The sequence below is a fragment of the Sceloporus occidentalis genome, unplaced genomic scaffold (assembly GCF_023333645.1).
Source record: "Sceloporus occidentalis isolate IW3139 unplaced genomic scaffold, rSceOcc1.0.p SCAF_2, whole genome shotgun sequence".
Classification (NCBI taxonomy): Eukaryota; Metazoa; Chordata; class Lepidosauria; order Squamata; family Phrynosomatidae; genus Sceloporus; species Sceloporus occidentalis.
The window spans coordinates 177,479,146-177,500,892 of NW_028316982.1; the positions used below are offsets into that span (position 1 = coordinate 177,479,146).

General features: G+C 38.9%; 1 protein-coding gene across 7 annotated transcripts in view; it reads right to left on the reverse strand.

Moving 5' to 3' along the window:
- LOC149319377 (neuroligin-4, X-linked) overlaps nt 1-21,747 on the reverse strand; it is a 220,072-nt gene that overhangs the window by 133,331 nt on the left and 64,994 nt on the right. For 6 of the 7 annotated variants that reach the window (XM_089511569.1, XM_089511563.1, XM_089511565.1 and 3 more), the window contains exon 2: nt 20,201-21,068. In XM_089511569.1, the coding sequence (XP_089367695.1) occupies nt 20,201-20,672 (472 nt within the window). In that variant the 5' untranslated portion in view covers nt 20,673-21,068. Of the gene's footprint in view, nt 1-20,200; nt 21,069-21,511; nt 21,532-21,747 lie in introns of those variants that run through there. The other variant, XM_089511566.1, reaches the window with a different exon arrangement.

A 21,747-nucleotide genomic window follows, 5' to 3' on the forward strand; every position in this document is an offset into this window, starting at 1 on the left:
ATTGATCACTCTTCAGAGCTGAAGGATATTCACATAAGATTCAAAACATAACAGGAAATCAGAAATATGCCACAGAAAGGAGAACAGGTTTGATAGAAAGAAATATGAAGAGCTGTATACACTGAGTACCATTTCCTGAACTAAAATTATCACCACAATTTGTCCACCAAATAAATCAAATACAAGTTGATACTCTTGGATAGCAATCAGGATTCATTAATTTGACATTGAAAATACTACTTTGATATGCATGCAACTTTTTAAAAAAAATACTATTTATGACATTATTTTTCTCCTATACTATAAAATATTTGAAATGATTTAACCAAACTGTTTTGGACCAAATGTTTAGAGAGAATAAAGTTTTATACTGCAAGAGGGAAGTGCAGTAAAAAGAATCAAGGGGGATATGTTTAAGACACCTTGCCTTGTTATCACCCTTTATTTATCCAGCTCTATGAAGGATATGGTTTTGTTTTAATATAAAACATGTATTTTAAAAAAAACCAGTGAGCAATTTTGTGTAAGTTAAAAAACCCAAGATCCTATATCACATTCATATCTATGTAAGCACAACCATAGTTACAAATAAACTGATCCCCAGAAACCACTTTAAAACTTGGAGGAGCCACTCCAAAAGTTGGAGGTTTGCAGCACAACTTATTGGGGTCCTTCAGGAAGATTCAGCTGTCTCCACACCATCCTTGAGCCATGGTGCAAAAAATAGAAGCTATGGGGCAGTGCGATAAAATCCATCTTTGACTATTAAATCCCATGTCTATCCTGCAGGTGACTGTGGTGCAATAATCTCCAATAATTTATCACAATTCACACATAAACTAAAGGCAATCTGACAGAGTGATGCCAGCTGGGAATTCCATTCTTTTAGAACTTAAAGTGAATGTTTATTATCTTAATGGTGTGAGGGTTTGGGGGTTGATGTAAACTTTTATTGTTTTATTGTCTTATTTTTATTCCTGTTGTAATCTTGCCTCGATCCACAGGGAGATAAAATAAATCATTTTTGTATTATTAATGAGATATTTGTTTTGGAGTGGAAGAATGGAGAAATATATATAGAATATGAGAGGCAGATAATGTAAGAGAAAGATAGTCAGAGATTCTTAACAGAGAAAGCACTTCAGAAGACCAATGAAATAAGAAACCTAAAAGGCCAGATGGAGATAAAGGGAATGTATAGTTAGGAAATAATTTCTGTCACTCTAATAACTTTCTAGTGGGGAAGTCACAAATCAGCAGATTTCTCCAATATTTTCTTCCTGATTTTAAAAAAAATAACATTTTGGATTCAGGCTGGTAAAAGGCTGAAGGAATATAGAATTTGATTTTGTCATATTCTTAATTAAATGAATAGATGCATGCTTCCCTTCAGAAGAAATGAGGCAAATTACCCAAAATAGTCAATATTAACTGTCTAAACTACATGTGAAGTTTGAGAGAGCTTAACTATAGTTACCTAAGGTAAACTTAAACAATATTTAAAATCAGTTTAAATGTTAACAGTGTGACCACAACAACTTATCCGTATATACTCGACTATAAGTCAACCTCATGTATAAGTTGAGGGCAAGTTTTGGGGCCAAAATTATGGATTTTGCTATGACCCATGGATAAGTCGAGGGTAAAATTTAGGAGCATATAGTAAAGGATCAGAAGGATGAAGCAAAGCAAAACAATGTCAAAGAACTTATAAAATTCCACCAGACATAACTCTGTGTGCTTACTCTTAAGATTGGATGGATGAGAAAGTAGAGGGGGTCAGTGCTTCACATATTATACTCTTGGTTTTGATCATGAGATGGAGCCTTCTTTTAAATAAGATTTAAGATACAATACTTACATTGACCTGTGCATAAGTCAAGTCCATTTTTGGGGGGTCAATTTTTTAACCTAAATTTCTAGACTTATACATGAGTATATACAGTAAATTTAAATGATGTTTCAGTTCCCAGACAACTAATCCAACCCTTTTCAACTGATTTGCCTGTCTCTGGAGTCCAAAACATTTGGGCTGCATCCGCACAGCAGAAATAATCCATCTTGACACCACTATAACTGCCCTGGCTCAGTGTTCTAGAATTCTGGGAATTGTACTTTGCTGTGGCACCAGAGCTCACTGACAGAGAAGGCTAAATGTCTCACCAAACTACAGAATTCCATGGTGTTAAGCCATGGCAGTTAAAGTGGTGTCAAACTGGATTATTTCTGCAGTGCAGATGCAGCCTTGGAAGGCAATGGGTTGAGGACCACTGAACTAGGACAGAGAGTTTTGTGCCAAGATGTTTCAGTAGGTAAACTAGCATAGAAAGGGCATGCTGAGGACAGAAATATGAAAAGGACTGGCCTAGATAAATATCTTGTGCTTTAAAAATGATCCATAGAAATGTAGGAAGGAAACAAAGGCATATGTATGAAAAAGGGGGAAGAGGGGGAAGTATTCATATACAGTTGTGAAAGGCAGCTAAAAGACTCTGAAAATATATCATCATAAAGATGTCTGGGAACGAGTAAAAGAGAAATGCTAAGAATATGAATTCCTAAATACTACTTAATGCTCAGTAGTAAAGCAATACAAAAGAAACAGGTCATGCTGATCATTTAAAAAAGCTGGCAGGGAAAATAAGTCAGCAAAAAAAGAAAGAATAAGTGCCTAACTGCTGATAGTTCACCAAATTAAGGAGAATAAGAAAAGCTTACATCAACTAGATCATCCTCAATAATAATAACAAAAAATACCAGAAGACACATTTTAAAACAACTCCCCAATAAAAAGGAACTCATTTCTTTGCAGTATTTAAAAAAAAATTTTTTAAAAAATTAAATTACTCATGGAAAAGGAAAATGTACAAAACACAAGAATAATTAAACTTCTTTGACAAGAGCAAAGACTCTCTACAGGTAATCAAGCAAGGCAATGATCTGCATGCTACAGTGATGCAGAGCAGGATGGGCAGAAAATAGACACAGCAGCAGATTGCTGGATGATTTGCTTTTTCAAATGACTGTTTCTGACTCCTCATTCTGTAACCATAGTAACAATAAAATGTTTCCCCTCTCATAAATTAGACAAAGTAATAGCTCAGATGTGAATTTGCATATGTATGTGCAGGATATCGCAGGGTATGACTCATGGATTCCAGTAAGTAATTGGCTCTGCCCTTGAGTCACTGTTTGCACCATCTGAAATCTCGCTGGTAAAAGAGCTATCTTCATAGAAGATTTATTATCCTCCACTACACTTTAACTACAGCTGCTATAACAGGCATCAATAATGCAGTATGCAGTATTATTATTATTATTATTATTATTATCATTATGCAATTTAAATATTTCATATTATATATTTGGAATGAATAGGAAATCCATGAGCACAGAATAAAGAATTTTAACTTCAGCTTTTCAAAAAACTGTTGTATTTCATCTCTGCATGTGCATGCATGCATGCACGCATGCACATGACTACTTTTTAAAGCAGCAGAAGACACAAGGTTCCTATTTATCAGATTCTAGCCCCGAGTCTTGGGGCCTGGACTGTATTCTTCAGCCTTCAGAACATGAGAAGGGAATCTGAGGGTGAGAGCACAGTCTTGAAAGGTGTGTACAATGTCAGGATTACATTCTTGCCATTGCCAGCTGTCTCACCTTGCAAAGCATCCAGCTGGCCAGCAGCATCTGCTTTGCCTGTGCCAGGCTCACTGCCACCTCCTCTTCAGAGGCATTCTTTCTTTGGCTGAAAGAGGGGTGTGAGGGAGAGGCTGCATGAAGCCCTCTGCCTCTCTTAGTGGCAGGTAGTACACACTCTTATGTATGAGAATGAAAGAAAGGCCAGCTATCATGTAGATACTCTGGCCAACTGACAGCTGCATAAAGTAGAAAGGTGCAGCAACAAGTGGGCAGCCCTCTGTTCCTTTCATCCAGTGACAGGCAATGGAGAGGAGTCCATGGGGGGGGGGGGGGGGAGAAAGTAAGGGCCAGAAGGTGTTGTTGTTTTCCCCCATTTCACTGCTTCTCGCAAGGAAAAGGTGAGCCTAAGTCAGTGGCAGCAGACATGGAGCACAGGTAAATGAAAGAATGGGTACTGTATAATCAAAACTGTACTAATAACACTAGGTGTTCCCTTTGTTCTATGTACTTTTCAGCTCACAAAATTTGGTCAGAACACCTTCACATCTTTTGTAATATATGTATTGAGAGAGAGAGAGATCCTAATCTCACTAATCTGTTTTTGATATTGGAAGATTTACAAATAACTTGTAATTCTGTGTATACTATAATGGTAAATAGAGAACATGAACCCAGTCATATACTTTTAGATGAGCTGGTAGAGTGTTTTGGCATGAAGGTTTGTGATCCAAGATGAAGAAGCAGGTGGTAGCTCTGTTGGACCTCCTGCAGTTTGTTTGATTTTATCACTAAGCTTTATTGTTTTATACCCCATAATTTTACAATGTTATAGTCTTCTGCTAATAGTTTTAACTTTTTATTGTGTGTTTACCTCTCTTAATTATGCTGAGCTATTCCTTAAAGGTTGACTACTTGGTTTTCACTAAGAGCAGTCAGGAATCCCTTCTTGTAAGGTAACTTGTTGCTGTGTTATGCCTCTGCTCATCCTGTAACAGACCTCTCCTGCAAACAAAGGCTTCATCCACGTTGTAGCAATCTGTTTTTTGCCCAGTCATTATCTTGTCAAAAAGGAGGAAAAGGACTAACTGACCTATGAATGTGAACAGCCAACCCAGCCCTAAGCAAAGCAAACTGGGGCGGGATACAGACGGGCAAAAAGGGGTGTATTCATGACGTCATGAAGGTAGAGCCTTCAGACGGCCCTTACCTGAATGCCGCCATGAACACGCCCCCCGCACGCCCCAAGCGGGAAGAAGCGGCATTAAAAAAGTGCTGCTTTTTTCCGCTTCTTTTTGATTTGCGGCGTACGTGCGCAGCTCCGTATGTAAGCTGCTGCACCGGTACGTCAGAATTGCTACGCCGCAAATATAAGTTGCCCGTTTAAAAGCTCCGTGTCAGCTGTGTCGCATAATGGGTCGGGGTCCGGGACATGCGTGGTTTGCAGTCAAGCTTTAATTGCAACGTCCGCTGCCATGCAGCTGTGGAAGCTGCGGCACAGCTGCGGCGCATTTTAAGTCTCATAACCCTAACCCTAGAGCCACTTGTGCGCATGCGTTGCTGGAATCGCGGGAAGTTGTAAGTTTTGCCGGCGGATGTTTTGGTTGTAGAAAGTGATAAGGGAAAGTTTGGAATTTAAAGTGACCCCCTACACACATTCCTGCGCCATTTTCACCTGGGAACGGGCACAGTTCGGCTGCTCCTGGCACAGCTGTGTGGCGGCTCCCCTTTGCCACCAGGCAGGATGGCACAGCCATCCACCAGCACCCCGAAAAAAGGCAGGGGGACGTCTTGGTCTCATGCGGAGACGGCTGACCTCATAGCTATATGGTCCCAGCCAAACATTTTGCAGAAACTGGAGCAGTCTTACCTGAATGCTGACACATATCGAGAAGTGGAAGAAGCCATGAGAGCTGCTGCACCGGTACACCAGAATTGCTACGCCGCTAATTTAAGTTGCCCATTTAAAAGCTCCGTGTCTGCTGCGTCGCATAATGAGTTGGGGTCTTGGAACATGCGCAGTTTGCAGTCAGGCTTTAATTGCGGTGTCCGCTGCCATGCAGGTGTGGAAGCTGCAGCGCAGCTGCAGCGCATTTTAAGACTCGTAACCCTAACCCTAACCCTAACCCTAACCCTAGAGCAACATGTACGCATGCGCTGCTTGGAAAGTTTGGACTTTAAAGTGAGCCCCTACACACATTCCTGTGCCATTTTCACCTAACAATAAAAAAAGCTAAAACTGTAAATATTTACATATGTACAAGGGAGGTGATGGGAGATGGCAGGGGGACAGCGGTGGCAGCGGCGACAGCTGTGGCTGTGCATTGCAGATTCAGCAAGAGCGCGGGGACCAAAGGAGAGGAGGCATCCATGATGCTGGTGACACTGGCAACGTGCAAGCGGACAAGGATGCCAACACCAGCTGATCACCAGCTGGCAGGAGACCACCATTGTTCTTGGGCAGAGCGGGGGGAAAAGTTTTAAAGGGGCTTGGGCACTTTAAATGTGCCCATAGGCTTTCTGCCGCCGCTGCTTAGCGCTGCAGCTGCGCAGCTGCGCATCCGCCAGCCGGCAAAGGGGGAAAAAAAGCCACGGTTTGAGCCGCCCGTGCGGAAGCTGCCCCTTTCTTTGCGGCGTCCTCCGAGGCGGCGGTATAGAAGCTACAGGTCCGAAACGGACCCAGGTGAGGCGTCTTCACTGCCCCCCGTGTGGAAGCCCCGACACCTGAAGCACGTCCCCGGGGCGGGCAGCCTGGAGGCTCCGTATTCAGCAGAATACACCTCCAAGACGTCTTCTCCTGCCCGTCTGTATCCCGCCAATGACATGTTTGAGCTTATTATCAATTAAATTCAAGTGCTCAATCTTTCCATTAACTTCCTCACTTCTACAATAGACTGCAATAAACTGTTACCAATTTAGCAAGACAACATCCTCTAAGTGTGCAAGGTCGAGACTAGGGTTGTATTAAGACTGGACTAACCTGCAAATATATCAAGATATCTGAACAGTTTTCCCCATACCTTCAAGAGGATTCTCATTGCTTTTCTATGTGACACAACCTATTTTTCTATCAATTTCTTTTTTCATATCTCCCATTTTTCTTCCAAAAAATAACTGATAATAACTATGACTGATGTAGCCAAGCTGAGATGAAAATTGATTAACTTTGTTTTAAGGGGAAGCAAACAACTCAGACCTGTTATAAAACTGAAAACAAGGAATGACTGTTTGCTTTTGCATAGAAAAAAAAAAGGAATCTATAAAATGATTTATATGAGTTCCAATGCTATATCATTAATTTCTTTGAGTGATGTTATTCATTTTTTCACTCAGGGAAGCTGCAAGAGATCTATATTAGAATGGAATGGCAAATGTGAATTTTACTTTCACGGAGTAGCTCACTTTCAAACCTCTCCTTCAAATCTAATTTCATGGTCTGTCTCCATAACAACACTGCATATTTCTGCCAGCCAAGAATCATATGATGTAGTATAATGTATTTAATCTGATTTCGTGGACTCACATGCAAAGCAATTTACCTTTCGCATGATTTGGCAACACACCAGCTTAAAGATTTTGAAGTATAGGCCTTTCTGTGTTAATCATATTTTTAGTACTCCATTCAGGATCTTCTGACTGACAAAATGGAGAGGTTTAGAACAACAAGTGTTATGATAGCTATGAGACACAGTTATAAAAGATTTGAACTCACCTTTGAGGTAATTGGTAATTAAACAGTTGGAGTATGTTATAAAAGGAGTGGACAACTGAATGAAAAGAAGAAATCCACATCTACATCTTATACACAGAGCAGGATCCTTGTTGTAAATCCCAAAAACCAACAGAATGTTAACTTAAGACAAATCTTCAATATTCTTAGATATTAAGTTAACAGTGGAGTAGCTGGTATCCAAAACAGATTCACAGTGTTGTCTAATCAGAAGAACTAGCCAGGTAGAATTTTCATATGAGTGTTATGAGACAATTTTACTTAGTGACAGAGATGAGAAAAATTTAAGCTAGATTCATGGGATATAAATGAATCCTATTGTATAAGCCTACATACCATAGTAATGCTGGATTAAATTGCCTAGCTATTTAATAGTCAACATGTACTTGTTTCAGTCCTTCATATGCTCATAATGTGAAATTTGGATTCATATGTTACTCAGGTTCAGAAAGAATTGCCTATAAAGCTGATTGCTCTGTTTCAAAGGGATTCTGAAGATGTGTTTATCCAATTGATTTCAGTTATGTATTTTAGTTGGTTACTTGAGTGGGCTTTCTCTATTTTAAGATGTACTTTATTTTGAGATAGGAACATATGGGTTGCTCCCTGATTGGTTTCTGTGTTTTTGTTTTTGACTCTTGTTTCTGTTTTTGGTTTGGCTTCTGTCCTAATACTGAGAAATGCCCACATTGTGTCACTAGGTGCCACTATAATGCCACACCTTAAGTATTAATACAGTCACCATGGAATAAAAATGTTAATGTGGCATCTAAACAACTTGCCTTCCACCTTTTTCTATGGTAGGGCACAACAAGCTTTTGCAGTTCTTAAGGAGGAAACAACAGATGGAGTCAGACATGTAAGTGGACCTCACCAGAAAGAGAACTCCCCAAACGTGGAGATGGATACAAGTCCTAATACAATTTGTGTACAAATTATTAATGATCCACATGAGGCATAGATAATAGAAAAATGTTATAGAGAATAAGGGCAACTAATAAATTAGTAGAATAGGCATACACTACATGGAGATCCAATTACTTATATTACTTAAAGCATGCAGAAAATAGAATAGAATAGTAAGTTGTGACATTTCTATTTTGCGTTTGTTTGTGTGTGTACCTATTCATCTGTTAATCCATATTGACTATAAAGATTATTTTCATTTGTTTTGCTATTACTGGTTAATATTCTTTGTCTATGTTTTTGTGATGGTTTTTTGTGGTTTGTACATAGACTACCACCACAGGTACTTGTGCCTGATCAAGATTTGGGGGAAATGGTGGAATGGGTATAAAATTCTCTTCTTTATATGGACAAACAATGCTGACACATAACCACATAATTTAGACTATGCCTTAATTTCCTCTTTTTAAGTTATATGTATAACCAATTATAACCATATAAAATAGTAAATACAACATCCAGTCATACTAAAATTACACAAAACTATACAGAATTATCTCAGGCTCTGGCAAAATGAACTGTTACCTGGTTTCAATTAAACAGTAAAGTTTTGCAAAGGTTGCTCAGATTGTCAAATACTTTTAATATGCACATTGCTGATGATGCAGGGGCAAGTCATTGTATTCTTTTAGCCAAGATTGGTTTTGGAAAGTATTGGATAACTTGTACCTGACAGGCAGAAATAATAAAGCTGAATTCACTTGTGAGTGATATTAGAAACCTTCTTTAGTAACCAGTGAGGGGGAGTAAACTGATGAAGGTTTAAAGGCAGAGGAATAACAATAAAGGAAGATTAAGATCAGGGTCATAGATGGGAAAGGTATTTTGTTTATTTTGAAACAAATCATAATAGTTGCAACATTGTTATTCAATGTTGCTATAGAAATGGTTACTGTTACGATTACTTCTAGAAACAGTAGAACAAAACATATCTCTATTTAGTCTAAATGGCAGAATAGTTTTCTTAATATTTCACTAATGATTAATCCCAAGTATCATATTACTAGGACAAAGGCCAGAATTCTGTTGGGATGTTACAAGGGTGTAAGCACCACAGTTATGGTGCTACACAGTGACTATCATCTTGATTCCTCTGATCCTTATTTACCAGGCAGAAGCCACTGCAATCCCCAATGGGGGACCATCCCCTTATTGATCAGGAAGCAGCAGGGATTCCCATCCCCTCCCATACATGATCTCTTATGTAACAGACAGAAGCAGGATCTTCGTAGCAATTCCCCCTTGTGCAAGAGATTGCTCCCAGGAGGAGGATAGGGATAGGACTGTCAGCCACCTGCTTTGTGAATGACAGATCTCTTTTGATCATAGTGGTGTCTTCCCAGTAAGTGGGGATGGGAAAACCTTCACGCTCACTATGTATTCCCTAAGTAAGGGGAACTGTAGGGATCATGTATAACAAACAGTCATGAATGCAAATAGATCTTGCAGCACTTTTGAGACTAACTGGAAGAAAGTAGTTGGCAGCCTACTTCCTCAGATGGAAATGCATATTTAGAAGTAGACTTAAGTCTATGGTGCCAAGTTCTTTTTTCCAGTTATTCTCAAAGATGCTACAAGATCTCTCTACATACTGATTCTACAGACTAAAATGGCTATATCTTTGAAAGCAGTCATGAATGCAAAACTCTGCCCAAACAGGATTCCAACCACTATGTTCACTATACAACTATACTTACTAACTTTGGTTTTTACATTCTGCTTTTGTCTTAGAAATGGGTTGTGTGGTGGCTTGAAATACACACACACTCACACATATCTTCCACAAATAAATTACAGGTTTTAATATCAATACACTGATCCAATGTATTTATCCTGAGTAGTAAATTTCACTCAGCTCAGTGTAACTTTTCCTAGGATTTGTTTACATAAGGAAGCTGTAGGCTTAAGGAATTTGACTTGGTCATTTTCTGTGTTATTCCTATATCTGACCTAGGAATTGATTTCTTTCTTTAAAAAAATAAAGAAAAGAGAAGGAAAGAAGGAAGGAAGGAAGGAAGGAAGGAAGGAAGGAAGGAAGGAACATACAGTACTAGTATATCTCTTAAAGTTATTGTGCCTAATCACCTATGAAAAATGTTTGTTTCTTCAGGTTTCCCATTAAAAGAAAAGACATTTGGCAGAAGAGAGTAGGAATGCAATGAATGTATTTTTAAAAAATAAAATAGTTGAAAGACATGTTTTTCAACTTTTGAGAACCTCAAGAAGAACCCTGGATTCTGTTTTGCACAGAAACCAACATTTTCAGTGTGGGAATTAATATTTCTACCTACCTAAGAAAGGAGTGTGTGGATCTCAAGAGAGGCATCTCTTTTTGTCTTTCTAATGCAATTTATTATTTCCCCCCCTAGATTACTTTCATGGCAAGAAAGAGGAGGGGCTGGCCTGCATGAATGTCCCTCTAACAACACTTGAACTGAAAACAGCCACATTTTGACAAAATGCAGTCATGAGACTACTTTCTTTCTTTCTTTCTTTCTTTCTTTTTTTATTGCATGATTTTTAACATCTTTGCCTCATGAAAGAGCTTAGCCTGAAGAAGAACGCAGTTGAGCTTCAACAGCTTGCAACATGTATGCTCTGCATTTTGGTTGACCAATAAAGGTATCACTGTTTTGTGGATTTTGAATGTTATTGTATTACGCTACATGACCAAGATGGCTATCCCTGGATGTGTTGTTCTTTTTTGTATGTTTGGTTTTTGTTGTTGTTGTTGTCGTTGTTGCTTTGAGGAAGGGAGTAGAGAAAAAAGGAATGTAGCAGCACCTTTAGGACTAAATGGTTTTTATTTTAGCATGAGTTTCGATGATATAAACTTCAGCTGCAGTAGAGAGTAATATTAAAGCCTCAGGTTAAAAAGCATGTTTATACAGTTGTGGCAGTGGGATAGAATGTAATGGGACCCAGAAAGATGCAAATCATCTATCTTGTCCTAAATTTTCAACAAGTGGGTGAAGAGATACAGGTCTTTCTGATTTTTACAGGGATTAGACAGTGTGCATGTGTGAAAGCAATAAATCTGTTTACCAAAAGTCAGTTTCCCTGGGTACAAAACTCTCTCTGAGAAGATTCTTTTTGTTACATATGCAGTATGCAGTGGAGTATGTCATGAAGCCATTGTGTTTGTTCATGCCTCTGCTAATGCATCAGAATTTGTGGGGTCCAGTTACAATATCATGAGAGAGTAGTTTTTCTTTGCTGTATTTTTTATGGTATCCACCAGTTAATCTAATCTAGTCAAGATTACACTCAGTTCTAGTGTGGCAGCCCTAATCTGACATCAACCTATGATACCTCACCCCCTTTCACCCTTATCCTTCAATTAGTTATATGCTTGGAAAAACCAGAAGCCTCCTTGTCCCCTTTCTGTCATGTGCATGCCTGTACACATTTTGTCCTTTAGTTTTCACAATGCCATAAGAAGAGTAGGAGTATGTACTGCTAGTCTCTCTCCCACTAGATTTGAATTTTGCATATTTTCATTCTCAATGATTTTGTGAGACTTTTAAATTAGGTGTTGCTTGCTGCAAAACTAGACTCCTTGCTTTGCTCTCACGTTCAAGTCAGAGTGCTTTTCAATTAACTCTCACTGGGAGCCTTTTCTGAAAACCAAAACTGAGCCAAGATTATAAATGAATGGACTCCATTTTATTTTTAAAAATTAATCCTAGAGAGTCTAGTATCTAAAAGGAATAAATAGCAAAAGCTCACCTAAAGCAGGGTTATTACTCACATCTCTAAATTCCTCATGGAGTTTTATCCCTAGTACTAAAGAATCAGGACTGAAGGGCCTTATTTTTAATTACGTCTTGCAGTCAAGCTCTGCAATGAATAGTATAGAGGGGCAGAAGGAACTCATTCTTACAACATTGAAGATGGCTGTGCCACTATGTACAACACATCAGCAACCCACATCTGAGTTGTCCACAGCTGTGTGAAAGATCTGTCTCCTGAAAGTGTCAACTAGAAAGCTGTCTTGTACTGACTGATGATTGGTCCACTGCACCCAATATTGTCAGCTCTGACAATGCTTATCCAGCAATTCAGACAGGGCAATTCTATAGCTTGTCCTGAAGATTCTTGGCAATCCCTTATCTTTTCTTTCTTTCTTCTTTATACCTTATTAAAATTAAGGTTCCTACCCAGAGCCAATCCTTCCAAGCTTCCAACATTAGAAGAGACTGGATAAGTAGGTACATGGAGGTATAGTGGTACACAGTCACAGATTTGGAGCCAGTCTTTAACCTCTTAGTTAACTATTTTGTTGTTTATATTTTTAATTGTTTAAAATTATCTGGTATTGTTATTTTATGAACTCTGCCTGAGATCGTTGGACATGTGCACAATATGAATATTTTAATAAATAAATGCAGTGTGCCCTTGCTTTACATGGAGATCCGTTCTGGACCCATCCCCCACATAAAGCAAATAGTGTGTATGCATACATTCCTAGAGTAGATCCACTGAGACTTACATTAATCGTGATGAATGGTTCTACTGAAAATGTGACTAAGCCTGGTTCCATGATTTCATAAATAATTAGCAATCCTTCATTTTGTCATCAGTGACATGAAAATAAGGAGGCATTCCACATTTGACTAATTTGGCTGTCCTATTGGCATTTTTGATTGCAGCAAACATGTAATTGCATACATAGTTACAAAGTTCTCTGAAGATCTTCATATTCAGTATGTAAGACCTAGGCACTATTGGCTTATGTGCATGACCACATCTTCATTTTAGTCCCCCTCCTATTCAAAAAATGACTGAAGAGGACTAATAAATGTCTCAAAGGCCTCAAACATATGATCCAAAAGGGCTGCCATTGTGCCAATCTGGGGGTGGGGCATGCACATGATGCACATCTCTGGATCACTTGGAAGCTGTGCCGGCCACACCGGGCCATCAAATGCAGCCAAAAACCAGATGCAAAAGGAGCAGTTTCTTACCTTTCCTTTTGTGGCCCATTTAAGACCACAACAGCGAACACCCTCAGGACCACAGCATCTGGTTGTCATAGTCCCATGGTGGTATACCAGGGCTATCAGGGTGGGAGCAGCCTCTGGCTGTCCTTTAGCCCCAGCTGCCTGAGCCCATAGTCTTGATAATGGCCCAAAACCTATTGCTGGTCCTAGGTAGAGTAAACTCATCAATTATATGGGATTTAACCAGGGTGCTGACTCAGCAATCAACAATTGATTGAATGGTTGTACTCTAGCCAAGACTAACCTATAGAGTCCCAGCCCTTTTATTTTTGTTGTCTGCCTGAAAGGAGAGATGGGACACAGAATCAGTTCTAGAGGACTCATTCTGTGGGATGGAATGTCCCCCAGAATAAATCCCATGAGTCAGATGAGACTAAAGTCTACACTACGCCCTTTAGGACACCAGACCCATTTTTTCTGTCTCTCTGCACACAGAGAAGCAAAACTCATGTCTTTCTCTGCAAAGAAAAAGGGACTTGGCTGGTGCTTTTGAGAAGCAGCTTTTTTTAGGCAACAGCTAATACAGCATCATCTGTTGTTCATTGTCATGAGCAGGAAAGTGAATTACATGCTGTGGAGAAGAAGCACAGATGACACTTGAAGACACTCCTCCAGGCACTGGTTAAGTCTGGCATAGGCCTTGCTTTGCAAACCCAATTAGAACGACAGGAGTGGATTAAGGGACTTGACTAATATCTGAAATAAATGTTTCTCCAGGGACTGTATTACTTCCATGATATTCTAGCTTGACTGTGAAGACACATGAAATAAAAAATAACATGGACTCAGTGAGGAGCTGTCTTTGAGACCATATGCAAGCTCAGAGCTGGCTTTGCTGCTTCTTCCTTATGTGATAACAGGAAAAAGGAACAGATCCAACTGACCCATGAGTGTGTCCTACTCCTTCCATTTTGGGAAGGTGGGCCTTGAAAGAACAAAGAAGCTCAGCTAAACCCCTGAAGGCAAGATGGTAGTGAAATTTGCCCTGTAGGTTCCCTATCTCTCAAATAATTGAAGGTAATGTGAAGTGTCTCTCAGATATGATGATGAACTTGGGGATATTCAATTAAATTTAACATTGAACCAGTGGGTTTTAGATTTTGGGTTGGTGAGAAAGAAGTCACATTTGTAACAATGTACATATGTATATAAACTTGATTTTGTCATTTCATATAAGGCACACCATTTTACAGCACCACTATATATAATGGAACTTGAGCATCCACAGATGTTGGTATCTACAGGGGGTCCTGAAACCAAATCTCAGCAGATACCAAGAGCCCACTATATATTAGAGCACCTAATGTTTCAAACTGTGTAAATAAAAGATGATGACAGTAATGATTATGATGAAGACATACAACAGCAACAGCAGTAATAACAACAAGGGAAACTTAATGGTCATGTGACTGTTGGTTGAATTTGTAGTATCTGTCCTTTGGAAACAATGCCAGTTTAAATTATGGTTTGATAAGAAGAAACAAAAGAAGAATCAGAATAAAAAATCCAGCTTCTTCATTCACTAGGAATTGAAACTAGCTGCTGTTCCCAAAGTTTTGGAATATGAACTGGAGCCATGATCTGTTTAATATGAGACCAAAATCTCATTTCCAATCTCCTGCTCAGAAGTGTACAAAAGAAAGGGAAAGGAAGTGGGGTCATATAAACCTAAACCTTATAAAGGCTCATGCCTTTACAAGAAAAACATACAGTTTGTTTATATCAAATCCTGGTCCTTCTCAGCCCAACCCACCTGACAAGCTGTTTATAATGGGGAAGAGGGGAGAAGAAGAATGCACAAGATAAAAACCAAAATAAATAAACCACTGTTGTATTCCAGCTCCAAGACCACAATTTCCTTTTCCCCACCCCATCAATTTGAATACACTTACAAATCCTCCTGGATGAATTAATTATTCTGAGCTTTGCTAGTATTGTCACACTACAAACTATTAAGCAAACCTGAAGTAATTCCTTTCAGGTCCTAGGCCAGGGTACAAGTGACTAAGCATCTTGTTCCTAGAGGAAAGCATACAGAAACAGTAAATCCAGAGTCAGATGAGGTGAAAATGATAAAGCAGATTACAATTGCACTGTGTGGGTGGGGGAGGCTACTGAGCTGTGATATATAGAGGGCATCACCCTATAAACAGAAGCTCACACAAGTCTCCAAAAGCAAGAGGGCTGTAATGGGGGGGGGGGGGGGGGAGAAGAACTGTACACCATAGAGAAAAAGAAAAGCCTCTTATGGTCAGTAATTCTGGCAGCAAAATCCAAAGTAAAAATGAAAAATGAAAAGATGCTAATGTCCTTCCATGCAGAATGACTGAATTTCAGCTCCATAAATGTTAATGTGCTTAACTGCTTATTCCCAGATGAAAAGATGCAAATTTCCAAATAATTCAAGATGGCAAACATCAAAAGGTGCAAGTTCTTTACAAATGCAAATCTTGGGAACAAAATATTATAATTGTCTTCTTCAGTAGTATCATCTTTGTTCCAGTGTCCTGATTCAAAAGACTAGCATCAGCAATCCAACAACACCATGACAGGCTTCCAGGGCTTTTTTCATTTGATAGTGAAATATCAATTAGCAGTATTTTTCCATTATGACAAATAAATGGAGGATGAGGAGAAATGTTTGATAACATTTGATAGAGAGGCAATCCTCATAGAGCTTCTATATGCTGTCAAAAATTAAATGTGCTGCTTATAATTTCCTGGTTCTGATCTACCAGGGTGGAAAACTAGGTAGAGGATCTCTCCTTTTCTTTCTTTCCTGGGTAGCTCTCTCCTTTCTCATTTTGTATGACTAGCTACCCAAGCCAAGGTCTTGAACAAGAACCACAATATTATGGGCTCTGCTGAGCTAGTAAGTGAGCCACCTTAACTCTTTCATCTGATGGTATCATCTCAACATGGTATTCTCTTCCTCAAGAGGCTACTCACACTGAATGTTGCAGTTGCAGCTTCTAAATGCATGAATGTACACATTTTGCCAAACAGTACTTAAAACATCAGATGTACTGTAGTTTAAGGAGAGGAAACTAACAAGGACATCACAAACTAAATCAAGCTATGTAGAACCTACAAAGTCTAACCAAATTTAAGCATGTCTCAAGACATCAGTGTGTACGTCACAGCTGAAAAGGTTATGTACAGATATGTTTTTACATGCCACATGACACCCCCCCAAAAAACCCCATCCCAACCTTTTTATTGTTATTGTTAAATGCCCTCGCCAAGACTCTCTAACCTCCACTACTCTGCTTAGTTCCTGCAAATTATAACCTGTGACTTCTCTAATAGAGTCCATCCATCATGCAGCCTTCTTCTTTGTCTGCTTCCCTCCACCTTTCCAAGGATCTTTCACTTTCATTCATTATATGAATGTCCTGTTTGTAAAACTGCTCCTTGAACAAAGTACATGTTCTTCATTATTACATAGTAAAAGCAGTAGATAAGATGCAATCATCCATCAGCCCCCTCTCTTAATACTCTTTTGCTTGCCCAAGATGCTCCAAACAACCAAGGCCCCTAATGTCCAGAATGCAGTTCCTACAGGAATGTTGAAATCAATGGCTTGGAAGGCCTCCATCATCTTATGGAGCCTTCTGTTGGTTGCCTGGGTTAAGTGTGACCTTTCCAAAATTCCAGAGTTCACTCATGAGAAATATAAGGCTGGAGAGGCAATTCTTTCTGTTAGGTCATCTATAATTAAAAGTGCATTAAACAAGCTTTGGATAATTTTTGTTAGGCACAGGTGTTCAAGAAAGAAATATTTAAAAAAAGAAACAGCTGGCGTTGTACATGTTTTTAGTGTCCAAGCCCTTGTTACTTGAATTAATCTCTTGAATTAGTCTTTAGCTCTTTGGAACAAAAGTGAAGCAGACCATGCTAATTGCATTACAAAAGAGCTTAGCTTAGACATCTCAAGTTACTGAGAATTAAGTGAACAAATCTGTCATCAATCCACTGCAAGTAAATTAATGGCTGGGTGATGACTTTCAACCCAACCTTTTAAAAAAAAACTTTCCTTCTTTTGGCTTTTACTTGTTAACTACATACATATAACCTATTTTCAACATAGTTATGATAATGCATTTGCCTGTGTCATGCTGCAAAATGACACCAAAGATTTATGCTTCTCCAAGACCAAATGCATTCGAGATTCATAAGTAAACGGTATAGGACAGAAAACAGAACAAATGAGAATTACTCCAGAAGGACTACTGTATATACTCATGTATAAGTCTAGAAATTTTAGTCAAAAAATTGACCCAAAAATCCCAGGTCGACTTATCCATGGGTCAAATGTAAATATTATACTTTAATTCTTATTAAAAAGGGAATGATCCCCTGGTATAAGGCAAGAGTGCAATCTGTCCTAGAAGCACTGACCTCCCTCTACTCTCTCTTCCATCCAGCCTTTAGTATGAGTTAAAACAGTTATGCCTGACATAATTTAACAGGTTCTTTGGCATTGTTTTACTTTGCTTCCTCATTTAGATCCTTTGTTACATGCCCCTAAGTTTTACCCTCGACATATCCAAGGGTCATATCAAAATCCATAATTTTGCCTCCAAAACCTGACCTCAACTTCTACATGAGGTCAACTTATAGTTGAGTATATACGGTACTTCCAATCAATACCTCTAGCCCCTCCATATGTTTATGGATTTCAACTCTAAGTTTCTCTCATCACTGGACATCTTGTCAGGATGTAATGCAAGTTGTTGTTGTTGTGTGCCTTTAAGTTATTTCTGAATTATGGTAACCCTAAGGCAAGCCTATATTTCTTGCCAATATTTATTCAGAGGGAGTTTGTCTTTGCCTTCACCTGAGGCTGACAGAGTGTGACTCACCCAAGGTCACCTAAAAGATTTCCATGTCTCAGCAGGGATCTGACCCTGGTTTCCTGATTCACAGTCTACCACTCAAACCGCTACACCATGTTGACTCTCATAATGCAAGTTGCAGATAAAAATATATTAATAAACGTAAGTTGTCCACCACCAGGTTCCCCCCACCTCACTGGATCCAGCTGTGTATGCACAATACCACAGGTATTTTGCCATAAATATTTTCCTGATAATGCAAACTATGGAGCATAATGCGGGCCATATTTATTTGAGTTGTTACACATTGTATTTTTTATTTTAAGAAAAGAGTGAAAGAAAGGAAAGGGGACTGGACACGGAGCTATCTACTGAGAAATTCTGCCTCTCCTCACAAAATTGACATGAGTCCTCCTCCTCCCTTTAGGCATGGAATATTTCACTGAATATGTACCTGTCCTGGAATGCTGTTTTTTCACTGCTCTTACTGCAACATGGCCAGGCCATGCACTTTTAACCAAGGGTCTCCTGTATGTCACTTTGCAGCTCTCAAAGGCCCTAGCACAAAGATTCCACCCCTCAGAACAATAGAAATGAGCAAGGGAAGCTAGGGAAGAGCAAGCCACTGATAGTGGCAAGACAAAGTGGACAAAGGACTTCAGCCTAGCAAACAGCTCAACTCAACCGTAGTGTGCCAAGAGATGCAGCAGGTGGCAGCATGGAGGGGCTTACATTGGAACACATCAACGTTCCTTGGTTCCCAGCATGGAGGAGTGGTCATGATTTGTGCTGCATGTTTTATTTTGTTATTATTGTTGGTGGTGATTATGTAGATCCAAAGTCCAGTTAAATTTCCATTCCAAATTACTCAACCAACAATACTGATGGTAAAGATTTGACAGACTCTTGGGATCCTGTCAAGTCTTTATCTTTAGTATTCTTGCTGGATGAATAATTTCTCAATTATGCAAGAAAGCAAGAGAATTAGTCTGGGCCATCAAATACTACATTTAGGTAACCATGCATCTTTAGACAAAATGGGTATTTTATTAATCAGGGCTAAATGAAATAATCTGCTTTGGATGGTTTACCATTATTTACCTTTGACTTTATTCTATGAAGTAGAAACAATGTGTTATTGATCTTCTGAACCATTTTCGTCATGTATGGAATCAATATTTTAGGTAGGGAAGAGCACTGTCAAGTATGAGGCGAATCTACTATATTGGATGTGGGGAGGGAATTATTTTATTATTATAAACATTCAAATAAAATAAAAATGTCACAAAAACAAATATTTTGCAATAGAATGAATATAATATGGCAAATATTAAAGAAGGACGTTGCTTCTGGAAACAACTGATGGTGCTTCTTGGTTACTTTGCCATAGCTATTGATCATCTTATTTTTAATAGCCAGAAGAAACAGTGATATATGGACAGTGTTAAGGAAATGGTTCTGTTCCAAAAAACATGAGGTCTTATACTACAAATATATAATAAACAATTAAAAAGCAATAATTTAAAGTACTGTGAGCTCTAGCAAAATTAATTATCCCACTCTAAGAAGCCCTCATATACTAAATAAAATTAACTATAGATATTTTTCCATATCGATTGGGAGAGACTATAGCATTCATTTAATTTGGCGGTATCTTAATATTTCACAATAAGATTCTTTATTTTTTATGAGGCTTGGAGACCTTTTTGAAAAATAAATCCATAATTTGTTGACTTTTCCACTATGAACAACTGTGGTGGTGGTATTTATATGGATATGGCTACCATCTGAAAATAGAAATGTGTTTGATATCAAAGGTATATATCATGTAATTGTTCTACAATCATATAAAATACAAATATTAAATTATTTTATCACATTTTGACCTGACAAGGGGCAGGGAGAAATGAACCAGCTCTCAGTATGAGGACAGGTAAATGTAGGATTTTATACAGTAGAACCTCACTAATTTGTAGCAGTAAACATAGCTGGCCAGCTTACAACTGAATTAATATACTTACCATCTTCAGTGGGCACATAGATGTTCAGATATAGGCAATCTTCATTTTGATCTTGCACATACGTCATCACAGTATCCAAGTTAGCAGTAAACCAAACAGGCAGCATGTCATTAAGCAGCGATCTCTCATCCAGGTACTGGGGGCAGACAGCAGCAAACTGTGTGGCATTCCGTATACCGGTCCAAGAGGATGGAGGCTCCGGAGGCTGGAAACGTCTCTCCCCAGTTGGAGGAGAGGCATAAGGAACTCCCAAGTATTGTTCCACAGGACCAAGGATCTCATTGGGCAAGGGTGTTCTTACACCACGGATTTTACCATAATTCGTGGTTACAACAGGATATTGTGCTTGTCCATCAATAAGTGTAAACCGTATTGCCAGAGCAGTGATCCAGAAGAGGAAATTAGAATTCAACATGACACAAACAGGAGTAAAGATCAAAGGCAGCCATAAGAGTCCCATTGGCCTTGACATGGTTTACATCAACATTAGCAGGCTTCTATCTTCCACACCCAGACCGAAAAATCAAATGAGTCAGGAAATGACCAAAAAAAAATATATGTGTATGAGTGTATGGGTTGGGAGAAGGGGAACGGAGAATACTACCAAGGAAAATTGAATACGGGGCAACAGGTAACTTTAGTGTAGTAGGGAGAAAGAGTGTTGTATGTATCTCAAAAGACTGACCATCCACCAATTCCAAAGATGCAACAAGCGAGGAAGTCTTTCTGCCTAAAGCCCATCCCTTGATCCTGCTTCTGTCTTAATGCTGACGTCACTACCCAAGGAGAGGTGGCAGGATGCTAAGCATCTACTCTGTTGCACTGGCACAATGATTCCTTCCTGTTAGCTCCAGCATCATGAATAAACCTGTGCGAAAGGAAAGGAAGAAAGATCAAAAATCAGCATACATTTGCTACTGGCAATATTTAAAACAGCATTTCTAATGTCTTTCCCAATATTGCTGTTTCCTCCATGCATAAGAATGAGATAAGAATCACAAAATAGACCATGCAGATAATTTAGGGCCATAGGAATCTGCAATGCCAATCAGTCCAGTGGGTCACATTCCCTAGTGAGACATCATGCTTCAGGAAGGGAGCATTAAATGGAAGCTGTTGTCTCCCTCAGGCAGTAGTGACATTGCACATTTCCTTTATCATCAGCTATACAACTATTGAACTACTGAACCATCTGCCATCTGTGCATGTGTAAAATAAAATCCAAAAAATCAAATAACTTGAAGAAACATTATAAAGAAATTGGGCAGAAGGACCTAGTTTTTACCATGTGTATTTTAACTATTTATTTACCTCTTTGCCCCCACACAGTTCAGGGTGGTGTTTTCCTCATCTTAAAGCCTCAAGAGTTAGGTTAGACCTACATGTGATTAGTCCAAGGTCAGTCAAGAAGTTCATGCCTGAGGAAAATTTGAAACCGCTTGACCTAGTATAGCATTTGAAGTCCATTTATTCTGATGTCCATTTCAACATACCCTGTTCTCTTTTACATTGTTTATGCACATAATATCAAATTACACCTCTCTCTC